Source organism: Rhyacophila brunnea, unplaced genomic scaffold (assembly GCF_057557595.1).
Source record: "Rhyacophila brunnea isolate RB1 unplaced genomic scaffold, BYU_Rbru_1.0 scaffold_9, whole genome shotgun sequence".
NCBI lineage: Eukaryota > Metazoa > Arthropoda > Insecta > Trichoptera > Rhyacophilidae > Rhyacophila > Rhyacophila brunnea.
In genome coordinates, this window is record NW_028233361.1 from 42,040,618 (window position 1) to 42,056,293 (window position 15,676).

General features: G+C 34.9%; 1 protein-coding gene across 2 annotated transcripts in view; it reads left to right on the forward strand.

The window, feature by feature from the left end:
* The window catches only part of Mgtor (nuclear basket protein megator), a 42,635-nt gene extending 28,457 nt beyond the window's left edge, over positions 1 to 14,178 (forward strand). Inside the window, exons 11-15 of one of the 2 annotated variants that reach the window (XM_085959791.1) lie at positions 7,960 to 8,095; positions 9,378 to 9,571; positions 9,657 to 9,823; positions 10,775 to 10,958; positions 11,995 to 14,178. In XM_085959791.1, coding sequence (XP_085815917.1) covers positions 7,960 to 8,095; positions 9,378 to 9,571; positions 9,657 to 9,823; positions 10,775 to 10,958; positions 11,995 to 12,092 — 779 coding nt within the window. In that variant the 3' untranslated portion in view covers positions 12,093 to 14,178. The remainder of the gene's footprint in view (positions 1 to 7,959; positions 8,096 to 9,377; positions 9,572 to 9,656; positions 9,824 to 10,774; positions 10,959 to 11,994) is intronic. The other variant, XM_085959792.1, reaches the window with a different exon arrangement.
* The last annotated feature ends 1,498 nt before the right edge of the window (positions 14,179 to 15,676 follow it).

Genomic DNA, 15,676 nt, shown 5'->3' on the forward strand with positions numbered 1-15,676 from the left:
TGGCAGACTGTGTGCGTAGGTACATTAAGGCCCGTTTCACACGGGACACCTGTGTCCAGCCACCGGTGTGTCGAGATGCCACATTTACGTATAAATGAATGCGACACTCGCGTGTCTCGATCACATGCAGCCGCTCGAAACACTGGTGGCTGGACACAGGTGTCCCTTGTGAAACGGGCCTAAGTTACATGTGTTTTTGTGAATCTCAAATAACATTTTCACTAGACTAAATCCACGCATTGTTTTCTTTTGTCATTCGCTTATGAACATGTTTTTTCAGTCATGTATAATAAAGAACACACTCTTTACTTTCTTTTAACATTGCCATATTGGTGGTAAAATATAATATTAATTTAAACGATAATTTAAAAAATTTCAGGTAATCTTTTTACACAACAGACAAATTTTTTTTTACTAATCAGGTTACTTATTTGCTTACGTCATGTAAATTGTACGTATTTCATTTTGCCGTAGTTCACTGTGAGGTGTCGTACCGGAAAGAGATGGCCGTATAGCATCAAGATCAACAAGTGCCATACATTTTTTAAACTGTTTCTATGCTTCCCTGAAAACTTGAGATTTTGCAGATACACAATTTTGCAATGGATACGACAATAATATAAATACAATACGATTGTATTTCTAATTTACTTACCTACCTACCTTTTTCCCTGTATTTGAGTGGTTTTATTACAAATTTTTTAAGTGTTTTATTTAGACACGAATCTGATCACAATACTATATGGTCATCTATTTACGATGCAACAGCTCACGGTGAATTGTAATATGTACAAATTTCCGGACGTAATTATTTGGCAAAAAAGTAAAAATATAGATTTGCTAAATTTCAAACTCGTGACTTCGCAGTATGGTTATGTTATGCACTCGGTGGGGGTTACATGTAAACTGTACGTAAAACATTTCACTGTGGCACAGTTCGCCGTGAGCTTTGTTATCTTAAAGAGATGACCGTATGTATACGATACGTTCTCCGATTTTATCAGATCCAATATGAACATTAATTCAATTTTCATAGCTGATTTTGATAAAATTCATGAATTCAAGAATGAAAACCTTACCTAACAAATAATCCAGTATATCGGGTATTCAAAATTTTTTGCTGCTTTCTTCTTCGACCATGTCCGATCCTAATAGGATCATATGGGCCTCCACAGAGTAGAGGTTTGTATTAACAGATTTTGTTTTTACGAGAAATGGATGTCAGCCACTTGCTCAACCTATTAGGTCCATACCCTGACTCACACACATATTGAAAAACAATATGTGTACTTGCCAGACCCAGGATTCGAACCTTGGACCCACGGCATGATAGTCCAACGCTTATGCCGCGCAGCCACCGTGATTTCTGTCAAGTGTAAACCGACAAGAACCATGTTTTATTTAGAAATGAATTTTATGTCAGTAGTACAGAAAGAGGTTGAACGGTCTTTAATATACGGCCATATATTTCCGATACAACATGATACGTCGAACTGCATACATACAAGTTTCCGGACACGCTCGGTGGGGTCGAGATGAATGAGTGTTACCCGTACTCTCAAATCTAAATTTGTTAGAACCAACACTTTACCTCTGGAATTCAGATATTCATACCGTGACACTGTTAAGATGATTGTGAACTGTTGCATTACAAGATTATGATAAACCACTAAAAGTTATCACCGCACCTAGCGTTGAGAGATGTTGCTTTTCGGATACTTTCCTCAAATGTTTTTAAAATGTATTATCGGCTGCTCAATTTAAACTAAGTAAGCTATTTTTTATTATATAGATTTAAGAAAACATACTCTACTCTAGTGAAAGATAGCGAAATGGCTATTATACCCCGTTTCACACGTGCATGGATATACTGCTGACAGTACGTATTATCGCGGCCATAACAAGAAAATGCATGTCTAACACGTATTATCGTGCAAGATTGCATGTATGAATCAAAAAAGTTCAGAAGCTTCTGAATTTTCATGCGACAATTGAACTGTGCTATATCTGCGACTACGCAGCAGTGGCGAAGGGTGGAGGTAGGCTATTAAGATCCCTCACAAATAGTGCATATTAATCATTACCAGTCAAACGGATTTGTTTTCATTAAACTAAGACTAACAACGTGTAGATAGTGTTTGTTAGATTTTAAAATTCAATTAAAACCTGCCTAATTCAAACCATAATAAATAATAGTAAAAAAAAATATCACCAAGACTATAACCATTAAAATTAAACCATACATAATTTTAGATATTTTATAGATAGAAAAATATTTTTTTATCGATAACTTACCAATACCGTCTTCAAATTGTATTTTTAGTTCAATGAAAACAAATAAGTATAACTAAAAAAGTTTAGTATGTACTATTTATGTCGAATCTTAACAGTCTACCTCCACCCCTCACCACTGTTGCGCAGTAGAACGATAGTGGCGAACCTACCGGTAATAAAGCTAACTACACCTTACACGATCTGTCAAATAGTACCATAAAATGACAATATCGCATCTCGCTTACTCATAGAGAGAGATTGGTGAGACAGTCGGCACTTTTATGTGTAAACAGTTATTATCATGATAGTTTAAAATACTCACTTTTGGTGCAAGTAAATCCATGCACGTGTACAGGCGCTGTTAATTAACCACAAAGCGTTATAGATTTACTTTTATATCAGTCTCTAGTTTTAAGTACGATTAGATTTTAGATTTTATAGTATACGTCCTATTATTCATTAGAAGTCTTTAGATTTAATCAAAAGGACTTAATTGTTATCTACTCTTATGGGCCCACATGCCCAACGTAGGTCAAAATGAAAGTTTTTATGGTATTTTCAGAGCATAACCCTGGATATTCTTAAATTATTAACCTAAGAATAAGGTAGTATTTTTTTGAAATACGCCATTTCTATTGGCATTTCCCAGTGGTTAAGCTACAACATACGGCCGTAGCCATAAATTGACAAACGATAAATGAAGTAGGGAGTAAGATCATGTTAACGCGCGTGTTTGAACATGTACCTAACCGGAAAAAAAATCGTTTTTTTTTAAATGGTATTTGTTCAAACACGCGCGTTAACATGATCTTACTCCCTACTTCATTTATCGTTTGTCAATTTATTATATAAATAGATTATGATTATCTACAACCTTTAATAAATGTTCAGGCTTTGAAAATACGTTGGGCATGTGGGCCGTTAAGCAATAGGTATATGCTATTATCAAAAAAAAACTTGTTATTAAAAAATGTATGCTTCTGCAATAGAAAATAAATACTCTAATTATAATTTTTTTGAATATCCACATTATTTTTTTTTTAAATGGGGCCAAAATATATTGATTTTTTTTCTTTTAAATTGGTTTTTAATACTAAATACTATTGTTTGACTTTGATTGCAAAATATGTATTGTAATTGTATAATTTTTTTGTTGCTTTTCTTTTTTTTTTATTAATTTCTGTTGAAAACAGTTTAGTTGTCAAAATTTTGTATTATTCTTGTAGTCATTCAAATTTGACCGTTGTGAATTGACATTATTGTATTAAAATAAAGTATTTTGTGAAACAAAATGCCCGCATTTTATTATTTGCCGTTTTTGTTCTACATGAATATTAACCTAAAAAATAATCCATTTCACTATCCTTATTTTGGCCCTCAAATCAAATCGTGGATGTTTTCAATTGATTCAAAAAATAATATTACAGTGGAACCCCATTTTTACTTGTCCGGAATTCATGTTTTTCCGCCATTTGTGTGTGGTTTTTTTCCCCACAAAATTATAAATATACTGAAAAATTCCATTAATATAATTTATTTGATTACATTCAATTCTCTTCAGATACATGTGTGTGTTTCTATTTATAGACATGTCTGCAGTGCCCAAGACCAAGGTTACACAAATTTTGTTGTTTTTTTTTTGTTTACACCACAGGTTCTCAAACTTATTTCGACCACCGCCCACTTTTAATTTTAAAAAAATCTAGTGCTCCCCATATTTTTTAACTTAGATTTTTACATTATTATATGGATAGGATAGATAGGGTGTGACCCATATCCTATTTCTGACATCAAAGAATGTTTCAATGAGAAGAAATAAAACTCATACTTTATTCATATAGTAGTTTTATTAATATTAAAAGAAGGCTTTGAATTTATAACTTATCTAATGTGAAGGATGAATCTGATGCATTTCGATGAGTTTGTTAATATCAGGCTCGAATTCACTTAAAAAAAGCCGTCATTAACTTGCAGCCGATTTCTCTTTTTAGTTAGTAATGTTGCTACAGTCTGGTATGTCCATGTTTAAAATGTCCTGGAATCGTAACTTAAAATCATCATGGAGATTATACTAGTAACGTCTAGTAAGTCTTCTTTAACGGCCCCTAATTTTCTTTGAGCTTTCTACTGCCCCCTGAAAGCCTCCAGCGCCCACAAGAGGGCGTTATCGTCCACTTTGAGAAAGACTGGTTTACACCCGTTCAACTAATGTCTCAGCAAAGAAAAACATTGTCGGTTCAAAAGAAAAGGAATATTCTTGAAAAGGTAAAAGAACACAGTTGACATATTATGCTCCAGTCCCTTCAACAACGTTAAATCGGGGTTTCACTGTAATAGGTAATCAAGATATATTACCAATCTTACGAAAATATTTATGGCTAATAAAGATGTTGAAAAACCCTTCTTCTATAGAGATGGAGCCTAAATGTATGAAGTTGAAGCAAAAAACAAGTTCTACCGGTCTACTAATTAAGTTAGCTACAAGTAAGTTCGCATTGTAAGGTTCATTTGCGGAGAACTTCACACTACTGCTATGACAGTTATTTGCCAATTTGCTGGGCGTATAAAAAGACAATCCATCACGAAGAGTAGATAAGTAGTCAATAATACTACACTGGCATTATATAGTTAAAAATCCTGCAAAATCATTTATAATATCCATTTAACTGCCGAAAGCGTGTATACGCGCCGTAATTACACCAATTAACTAATTGCGGCATAGAAAGGAATAATTGCACTCCAGTAAAGTAATCACAATGAACATAAATAAAACAAAATATCAGTAATAATGTATAAATATCTTATTTATAGTCAGAATTCTTTTATAGTTGAGAATTAAATTGATAATTCCTTATTGCATACTCATTTGTAGCAAACTTCACATCTGTTGAAAACCTCAAGCATATTTCAAGACGATCTAGTTTCATTCTCGACGGTTGAATCCACAAATTATTAGATGTATAGATATTGCTGAGATGAAGATAAAACAGGATGAATTCGTTATGAATGGATGGTATTTATTATCACATACATTGACCATTTCGAACAAAACAAGTCCGACTTGCAAATGTGGCAGGACAGGTTACGTCAATTACTGTTCTTTGGATAGGCAGCCAAATACAATGATAATTATTTGAAATATGTAAATAAACAATCACAAAAATCATGGTATTGAATATGTCAGCCAAAGATGGTGGTTATAAAAATTAATTTATAACTGTCATATGTCACACTGCCAATGAATGGATTATTAATTACTCTGTCATTTCCGATTCAATCATATTACAAATTATCCAGAATTGATATAAAATAAAAGTAAATTACATACCATGTTCGATCTGAAGATCTAATTAAACAAGCAGCATCGATGACTCATGTTGATCCTCATGAACTATTTTCAACCTAAAATAAATAGTAATTACACATAACAGAAAGTTCCAAATTGAAAAACATTATTTGAAGTCAAATGATAACATGCCAGATGCACAAAAGAAATGAAAATAGCATTGCTGCAATTCTTAATTAAGTTTAACTTGATTATATTTTGTGCTAGTCCCTTAAAATAATGGGGAACATTTTGTAAAGCATGAGAAAGATTTATTGAAAGGTTTTAGAAGACACTATTTGGATGACTTCATTAATTATTAATTTTGAAAATTATCATGTTTACCTTGAAAGTGGTAAAATAAATGAAAACAGTTTTGCTATCATTCTCATAATGCATTGAAAAAATTGATATTATAAACATACTAGAACTATCATATTATCTTGGCTACGATTTTATAGCGCTGTATGCAATGTTACGGACTATAGCATAGATTTATACCTGAAAGTGCGGCGGGGGTCCGTAGTTTCCCAGATCACCGTTATGACGTCCATAGCCAATATATAATGGTAAGGCGAAGGGTGAAGGTATGCTGTTAAGATCCGACGTAAATAGTGCACACTAAATTTTGTCACTCAAACTTATTTGTTTTTATTGAACTAAGAATACAATTTGCAAATGGTGCTGGTTAGTTTTTAAAATTCAAGTACAGACCTACAAACTTCTCTGTAGAATGGCCAAAAATGGAACTACGAACTACCATAGGACGCCATTTTGAAAATGTCATTTGAATGTCAGATTTTGTCTTGATTGGGTAGTTTTCGACAGTGGCTCCCCCATCCCATTCTTCAGATAAGTATGTAGGTCTGTAAACCCTGCCTATACCGCTAGGAGCATGATAGAGCTCCTAGCCAATAGACAATAATAAACTTATTCATTGTTACCAATTCAACCATATGGTGGTCTAACATTAACACCTCGTAACAGTCATTTGATCATTTTTATAAGGGAGGTTAAAAACTAATTAAAACCCAGATCAAATTAAATAATATTCGCACCATTTATGTAATTCTATTTCCTGAGGTTTTTATTAATATTTTTAACTCCTACATTCATTTTGATGGCTTTCTTGATTTAATGTCACTGTTGGCGCGAGTGGCCTCCTTTTTCTTTTTCAGTCTATAAAAGTTCTGCACCAGTGAGTGACTTTACTTTATATTCCTTAGAATCCAATCTTTTCTGTAGGAACATGTATGTTATGTTGACATCAGGAAACTCAAACTTTTGACACACTATTTCACTGTGAGTTTTTAAATTTTATATACACATATCGTCGGAGCTCATCAAGGTAAATTGTTTGACACCTCACTCATTGCGTATACCTCACTCATATCTCGAATAGTTTTGAAATTAACAGTGTTTTAAATCCAATATACTGTAAAGAAAGATAAAGTTATAAATGTATGTCTTATATTGTTAGACCATCGCATATTAGAAATGTTTTGAAATAATCTTGGTTTGTGAAGTTGTTTTAAATGGATGCGCCGTGAGGTTAAGTATAGCTTTAGGCCACTAAGGCACTATGAATGTGCATTTGGCTATGAGTACGACTCTGAATTTAACAATAAGTGCATTAAGAGTACAAATACATAAACAATTTAAAAAAAAAAGATGTCACAGTCAGCTGATTTCTGATAGCTCCACATAATAACAATGGTAATATAATTATTTGACTTGCAGTACTCTCTCAGTAATCCGCCACCCCAAAAACCAGACATGTGTCAAGTTTTTTGAGAAATTTGTACTAGAAAATTACGGTTTTATTTATAATCAAAATCAAGTATTTACTAAATTATATATATGTATTAACTAAATATTAAACAGTAAATCACTTGACACAACCAGTTATTCAATGAGGCAGATATTCTTGAATGGCTTAGGATTCCTGGCTTTCCTTTTGGACCAAAAACTTCAGTTTGTGTGTCCCGGTTGCATTGGAGCACGGCATAATTGTGATGCGGTCCTTGGGCACTTTCCTCCCTGGTACATTACTTTCTTCGCGGTGAACGTACGTTTTACAAAGGAGAAGTTTCCAAAATAAACCTGTCTCATCTGTGTTGTATACTTGTACGCGGCAGACTACTTAATTTGACAATCGAATACCAGCGAATTATAGAGCTTGATTTTGTGCTTTCAACTAGTAAAAATAACGGCGGATTATAGTAGTTGTCGGATAATCGAGCGGCGGATTATTGAGATTGCACTGTACTTTATGTTAGTTCAGTCTTTGCTATCACAGTATGGCAAAAACGTTTGATTTACAAATGAATAATGTGGAAGTGATCCTGTGTTGTTGGCAGGCAGCAGCAATTCCCTGATGCTGAGTGGCATGGGTAGCGGAGTGGCTTCGGGAGTGAGCGGCGTTTACGAAGAGGGCGATGACGGAATCGTCCCTTCCACGCCCACCCTCTACGTCCCCCGGAGGAATAATGACGGGTATGTCTTCTTCAACTATTATAATTTCCGTTATGAATCAAACAATAGCTATAGCACTCAGCTATACTACCAAAATACCCGTCGATTCATCTTGTAAGGATTCCTTGAAAATAGCTTCCGAGTACAGGTTAAATAGCAGAGGTGACAATATACACCCCTGTCGTACACCGCGGTGAATTTTTATATCCATTGATTTCGTTTTCGATCTTAATATTTGATGTTTGTTTCCAATATAGGTTAGCTCTCAGTTGAATGTCTCTTGCATTGATGCCTTTCTCCTGTAAGAGTTCGAGAAGTTTAGGATGCTATTGTCATAATTCAACATAAATTTACATATTACAGTCGAACTTGGTTATTACGAGGGAGATGGGAACGACTGAATTTGCTCGTTTATAAGCATTACTCGTTATATCAGAGAATAGGTATTTTTAAATGAACGGTCACATTACACAAAAAGTCGCAATTCAAACAAAAATACACCAATTATAATTTTTCCCCGTAACAAGCATGGCATTCATAAACTACAAAAGAAGTTGTTTATTGTAATGAACACTGGTAGATACCTACTGACTTCAGCTTGGATTTTTTACATGCAATTTCAACCATATGCGTGGATACTTTTTCAATGTTGTCGGCGAAAACACCAATGAGGTACTTAGACACTTAACTAGTGTCATAAACGTAATCTGATCCCGGCGGCATCGGTCTAGATAACTGCCCGGTTGGATTTTATTGCTTAGGGTTGAAAATGTTGTTTTTAAACGATCAACACATTAATAGTTTTGCTCAGTATACCCGAGAAGTAGCTCACTATAAAAATGAATAAATGTATGGAGAAAATCATAAACTAAAATGTCAACGAATGTTTCCTCATAACATCCGAGATCTCGCTATTTCCGTGATCGTAATAACCAAGTTCGACTGTATTATTATTTGGCTGTTATATTGCGGAGTTACAAATTTAACAAAAATACCTGTCTCGTTATCAGCTGGGGTCGATCTGGATGAAGGCCTCCCCTAGGTCTTTTCCTTGTCCTCAGCTCTTCACTGGTATTACATATTATTATTTACGTATTTAGAGAATTTGTTGATCCAGTGGGGAGGGGAGTTTTAGGGCGGTCATTTGTTCAGCATAAAATGTTCAAACTGCAATAAAAAGTTGAGATAATTAAATGTAGTTAGTTATTGGTATAATATACAGAGTACTGCAAGTATTCGATCAAGCAACATGCACATCCCGGGCTGTACAGCTATGCATCTTGATGCTATATTATTGTTACAGTTTTGGCGAAGCGGTGAGTTCCCCTGTCCCCGGCGGATCGGCAGGCTCGACAGGCGGTCGATTCCTTTTCGGTGATGGCGGGGGAAGTGGGAGTGCGGCCGGAGGTAGTGGGGGTGGAGGAGAGATGGAGAGCACCCACGCAGACCTCACTGCGCAGCTCGCGCCGCACCAACCCAACACCAACACCTCGCAAGGTATTAACAAATTAGCTGCATTGATTCAAATATACGTCGCTAGGTATTGAATTATGCAAGATTTAAATATGCTCAATCATTGTAGGTGAAGTGCCTTCGATAACAGTGACAGAGCCTTGCGGAGAATCAGAGTTGGAGGCTAGCAGTGGCGCAGCCGTGAGTTCGCAGGCAGAGGCGGGGGCGAGCAGCCCTGCCGATGAAGACACTCCCACCGTCAGCTCGCAAGGGAGTCAACCTGCATCTCCTCAACAGGTCACTCTTCATGCATTCTACATTATTTTTTCTTTCTTTACCGTCTTCAACCACATTTAGATAGCTCCATTGAATAGTATTATTGTATCCAATGTCACATTAAGGGTTCGAATACATTATTATCACGTTATGTGCTGTCACAGTAAGCTGCCGCTACTGGAAAAAATGTCGTTTTTCTTGGTGCTAGTATACATTGTCAGTAAGCAAAATCTGCGGAAATGGCCAGAACAACAATGAGTCACCTCACGCGTATCGCGCTTCATCGCCAACCGCATGACTCAATGAATGTTTTTTATTATGTTCTGCATGCCTACAGATTTTCCACCGACGTCAAAATGTGTGCTCTTTGTTTTTATTTTATTTTTCTGGATTTTCTATTAAATTATTATCCATGTCTGGTGTTTACGTCTTACATCTATCTACGGTCTGCTGGTTGGGTTCTGTTCAAAATATTATCTATGGGTGCCAGTGGCAAAGGGTGGAGGTAGGCTGTTAAGATCCGCCATAAATAGTGCACACTATTTTTTGTTGTGCATAATTTTAGATATTTTATAGAAAGCCTATAGATTTTATAGAGTATTTATTGACTATTATCTATTATGGCTTGGTTCGCAGGGTGTAATTGAATTTTAAAAACTTACCAACACTATCTGTAAATTGTATTCTTAGTTCAATAAAAACAAATACGTATGACTAACAAATTTTATTGTGCACTATTTATGGCCCATCTTAACAGCCTACCTCTACCCTTCGCTACTGATGGTTGCAATATCGCAAGTAATTTTAACGTATGCACATGTAGAAAGTGTTAAAAATAATTGAAATTACCATGAATAATGAATAATAATTCAAAATACTAATATAATAAAAAATATATCGGCGCAATGTAGTAGTGGCCAATATTTTCGGTCTTGGAGTGGAAACATTGTATCCTTAAATTATGGTTATCAGATGGAAGAAGGACGCGAAGCAGAAGCAAGTGCAAGCCCCAGTGTCAACACGAGATCTCATTCGGGGCAGGACACCCCTCATAGAGGACTGGTTCGGGGATCCACGCCCACCCGACACATCACCCGCAGTTTGCATAGACCCTCGCCTCACCACCGCAGGCCGACGCCCATCACTTGGGGATCAGGTAATATCATCACTGAAATATCTCCATTTATTCAAATCCAAATATATATATATGTTACACCGAATGTGTGAAATTGCGTATTACATGAAATTGGCAAAATTTTGCCTAATTCATGAAAAATGCAAGCCCGTTGCCTTATTCATGAATTAGGCAATTTATCTGCCGAGTGCGTGAATTCAGCAGGGTATGGAATTCTTAAACTGTCAACATGACAGAAAAAGTAAATTTTATATGGTTTTATTAGTTATAATTGGACATAATATAATATTATTATTATTTGGTTAGATTTTGTATTTCTGAATTCAACTGAATGTCCATTTTGATGTTAGCTAACAACTGTCAACAAACTATCAAATCATACTATCACAAACAAACAATCGATCATTGCCTAATACCTAAGCACGAATCAAATCGCGAAAATACCTTTTAATAAAATTCTTCCGTTATCATATTATAGTTTTAGATTTTTTTTGGGCATAGTAAATGGATATGAACGTCATTGTAGTTATTGATTGGTATATTTTTATATAATCAATGACATTTGACACATTTGGTTAGTTTGATTAGTTGCAAAAAACACCACCGGAGCGCCACCATCTATTTTGACCCATGCATGAGCATTTGACACATTTGGTTTAGTTGCAAAAAATACCACCGGAGCAGCGCCACTATGTAATTTGCCCAATGCATGAACTAGGCAGAAAAATTACTGCCTAATTCATGAATAAGGCAACGGGCTTGCATTTTTCATGAAATATGCAAATTTTTCCGATTACATGTAATATGCAATTTCACACATTCGGCGTAACATATAGATATAATCATATGGACAGGTCACAGTGGAACCGGCAAAGCATCGATCCATGCAATAACTTAAATTGAAACTCCTCCGGGGAAGACATACATGTTACATGACTACAATGTGCTTCATTTCATGTGCATCTCTTGATTTTTTTCTCTTTTGTTTTATGTATCCCTATAATGTTGTGTCTGTAGAATATCCAGTTTTTATCATAACATACATTGTTTCCGGCAGAAGGCGACAACCGTAACAATCCATTCATGCAGCGAGGGGGTATGCCGCCACGTGGCCAGAGATCGCGCCGCCCGCAACCGCCGTTCATGCGCTTCTGATCGCCACGCCACTCGCCAAATTAATTAAATGTCATTATCATAGATTTATATATAACCCCCATCATAAATAATTCTCAAAACAATCTTATGGCATTGTTTCATTGGATATGACTGCTGAATTACAATGTATTATTTCATACTTCGTTTCTATAGTGCTTTATGTCAATAAATGAGTGATTTAGGATTGGAAATGCTTCCATGTTATTTTGTGAATGTTTTAATATCCCTGATTGGGAACATATTATTTAAGGGTAATGCTGAGGTAGGGAGCTAAAATTTGACAGGTATGTAACCCTCAAACCCTGTACGGTTGACTGTCCAAATTTGAAACATAGCAAGGAACATTATTTGAAAAATGCGATTCATTCATAGAATTCTGATTATAAACAGAAGGAGGCTTAAGTTGTGATTATATTGAGATGCATGTCGCGTATGACGTAACAGTAAGCTGCCGCTACAGGAAAAAAGTGTGTAATGTCATTTTTCGTGGTGTTTTAAATGTTATCAGACTGATGCTCCCATCCCGTAGCACATTTTGAACCTTTAAATGTACATTGTCAGCCAGCAAAATCTGCCGAAATCACCAGAACAAGAATGAGGTCTACTAAAAGGTTCTAAGTATTTATTTTTGACAGAACAAACCTAACAATGAAGTAGTATTCTTAGCTGCCTTGTTTCACCAAAAATAAACATTTAGAACCTTGTAGTTCTGCACTCGCGAAATGCCAATATAAGAAACCGGACATTCCTGTAACAGCTAAGGCCCGACTATAGGTAGTCTGGGTGTGGCATTGAATTGCGAATTACGATGTAGTGCTAGTTATTGATTATTTTCGATTGTCGTAACTTGTTCGTAATAAATGGAGATTTTCAATTGTGTATTTCGTTCAAATTTATTAACGTTTTACCATTTATTTCAATACGAAACAATCATTTTCTCCAAACAGTTGCACCATATTGCAGTCAAAATATAAGCAATAACTATCACTACGATCGAAATTTACAGTTTCATGTTATGACTTTACTATTATAGTAAACCTTGGTAAAAGCCGCTCACAGGTCCTATCAATAAGAGACTTTTTTCGGTCAATATGTAATTTGAGGGATAAAATTCCTGCCAAATTTCAGCTCCCTCACTCGACTAGAGTTACTAGTGACATTTAGTGACTGAATTTATAAAAGATGTTTCTAAATGCAATGTACCGAAAGACAGAATAAGATTTTTTTTTAAAATTCAAAAGTGAACTTTAGGTTGTTAGTTTCAAAGTTGGTAATCCTCCATATTACGCCATTTTGAGATACAGTAAAAACTCATTAATAAGAACAGGGATAATTCGCCGTAAATCGAAATTTTCGCAAAAAAAAGTCGCTTGAACATTATACCATACCTTTAATTCGAATTTCGTAATACGAAATAATTTCAGAGTCCTGGCGTATAAAAATATTCAATAAATCGTAATAATGTAGACTTTCATGAGCCAGTCATTGGAAATTGCGACAGACTTTTTTTAAAACATATATTGCTTATTTTATGAAGGTAATAAAAAATAATCCTGACATTTTTGTATAGTGTATAGTGACACAGTGTACTTTTTTTTCGATTTTCGGTCCAGTGGAATTCGTATGCCTGGGTTTGGCAAGTACACATATTGTTTTTCAATTTGTGTGTGTCAGGGTATGGACCTAATAGGTTGAGCAAGTGGCTGACATCCATTTCTCGTAAAAAACAAAATCTGTCAATACAAACCTCTATTCTGTGGAGGCCCATATGATCCTATTAGGATCGGACATGGTCGAAAGAAGAAGGAATTTGTATTAACAAGGTTTTACTGTAATTGTAAAAAATCTTCAGCACATTTAAGAGTGCAATTAGAAGGTTTTTTCTCTATAAACATGTTGGTAAATGATCAGTAAAATTGTATAGCAAAATAAAATTCATGAAAAATTAATCGTACAATATTAAAAACGGCGACTGATGAATAACGACTTTGCAATCAACCTCCGGTTTAATTGTATTTAAATAACAAATAGAGCTCGATTTGATATTTTATGAATAGACGTACCATGGAAAAGTATTTACAGAATCAAGAAAAATATCAAAAAAAAAGTAAAAATGGAGGTTACCGACTTTGAAACTGATTGCATCAAATTTAAAAATCTGGTTAAGTTTCAAGAACAGGCATGTTCAACATGTGGGATCACGGGGTGGATTTATTAATTACAACATTTAAATATCATGTTAATTATATCTAATGCCAACGCGCCAGGTAGCGTTGTCAGCATAAATGAGTTAACCAGTTTACTAAGTAGTCTTGAATAAACATGAGGAAACCCGTGTGACCATTTGATTCAATCACGGACTGTCGCCGAAGTCAGAAGTGAGAGAAAGAGAAGTTGTAAATTCCCGTGCTTGATGAGCCACAGTGTCCTCAGACAAATTAATGCAGTGTCCACATTGGCAACAAGTTGCTGGCAACCTCATTAAATTTCACGATAATTATCATAATTAAATGACCATAAATTATTTTCATCGAAATTTAATGAGGTTGCCAACGTGGACACCGCATGATAATGAGAATGGTACATAGAGCACTGCCTACTTGAGTTGGACATGCCTGGTGTAGAACTTTGATTTACCATATATGATAGACTTTTAGCTAATTTTGCATAGGTTTGACGCATACACAGTTTTAGATGTTTCGTAAGACAATCCGGGCTGTTCATTGGTCTGCCTGTTGGTATTAGGTGGTTGCCGCCAATGAAGTATCTCTAAGAGCTTGTCCAGATGACGCTCGTCTCGCCGCAAGTGCGTGTGGATGACTCAATGAGTTCACTCATCAGCTAAATGCAAAACTCACATTTGATTTTTTTTAGAAGGGAGTTTTTTGAAATAGCATACTTCAATTATTTATCATTTATATAAATAAATGTATACATCATAATTTAGTAGAACTGTTGATGAATAAAATGATGTATATATTTGTTTGTTAAGAATAGTTCTGCATTTAGCTGACGATATGTACTTGGAATGCGTACGAGTCAAAATTGCGCCATCTTGACAAGGCCTAAGGTGCATTTTAGCCAAACCTGAATGTGGTTATTTACGATTTTTCCGCTTAATGGCGTCTTCACAGCGAAGTGAAAAAATTTCAAACCTAATCAGGGTCGGTATAGATTATAGAAGAATATTTTGAATAATTTTTAGTTTTAATGTATTTTTTTGTTAAATATAAGAAACATTGATTTGTGTAAGAAATTAACATATGTTTTATTTGAAATTTATAACAATCGATCCTGTATGATGTATACACATTTACGACAATGATTTTTAATATTATTTTTTATGTATAAATAGTAGTCACAGCTGATGTGTTTATTATCAATGGTCACTATCAACAACAATATTTAGATCATGCTTGTCATATCACCTCATTGAAGCAGGATCCCGTTTCTTGCCCAAACTATCAAACCTTACTTTTATAATGTTGTACATTTATAAATATAATAATTGAATTTAATATTTATATATAATTCCATTAAAATTGTTTTAAATAATAAATATCACACATTCGGCTTCTTACCCA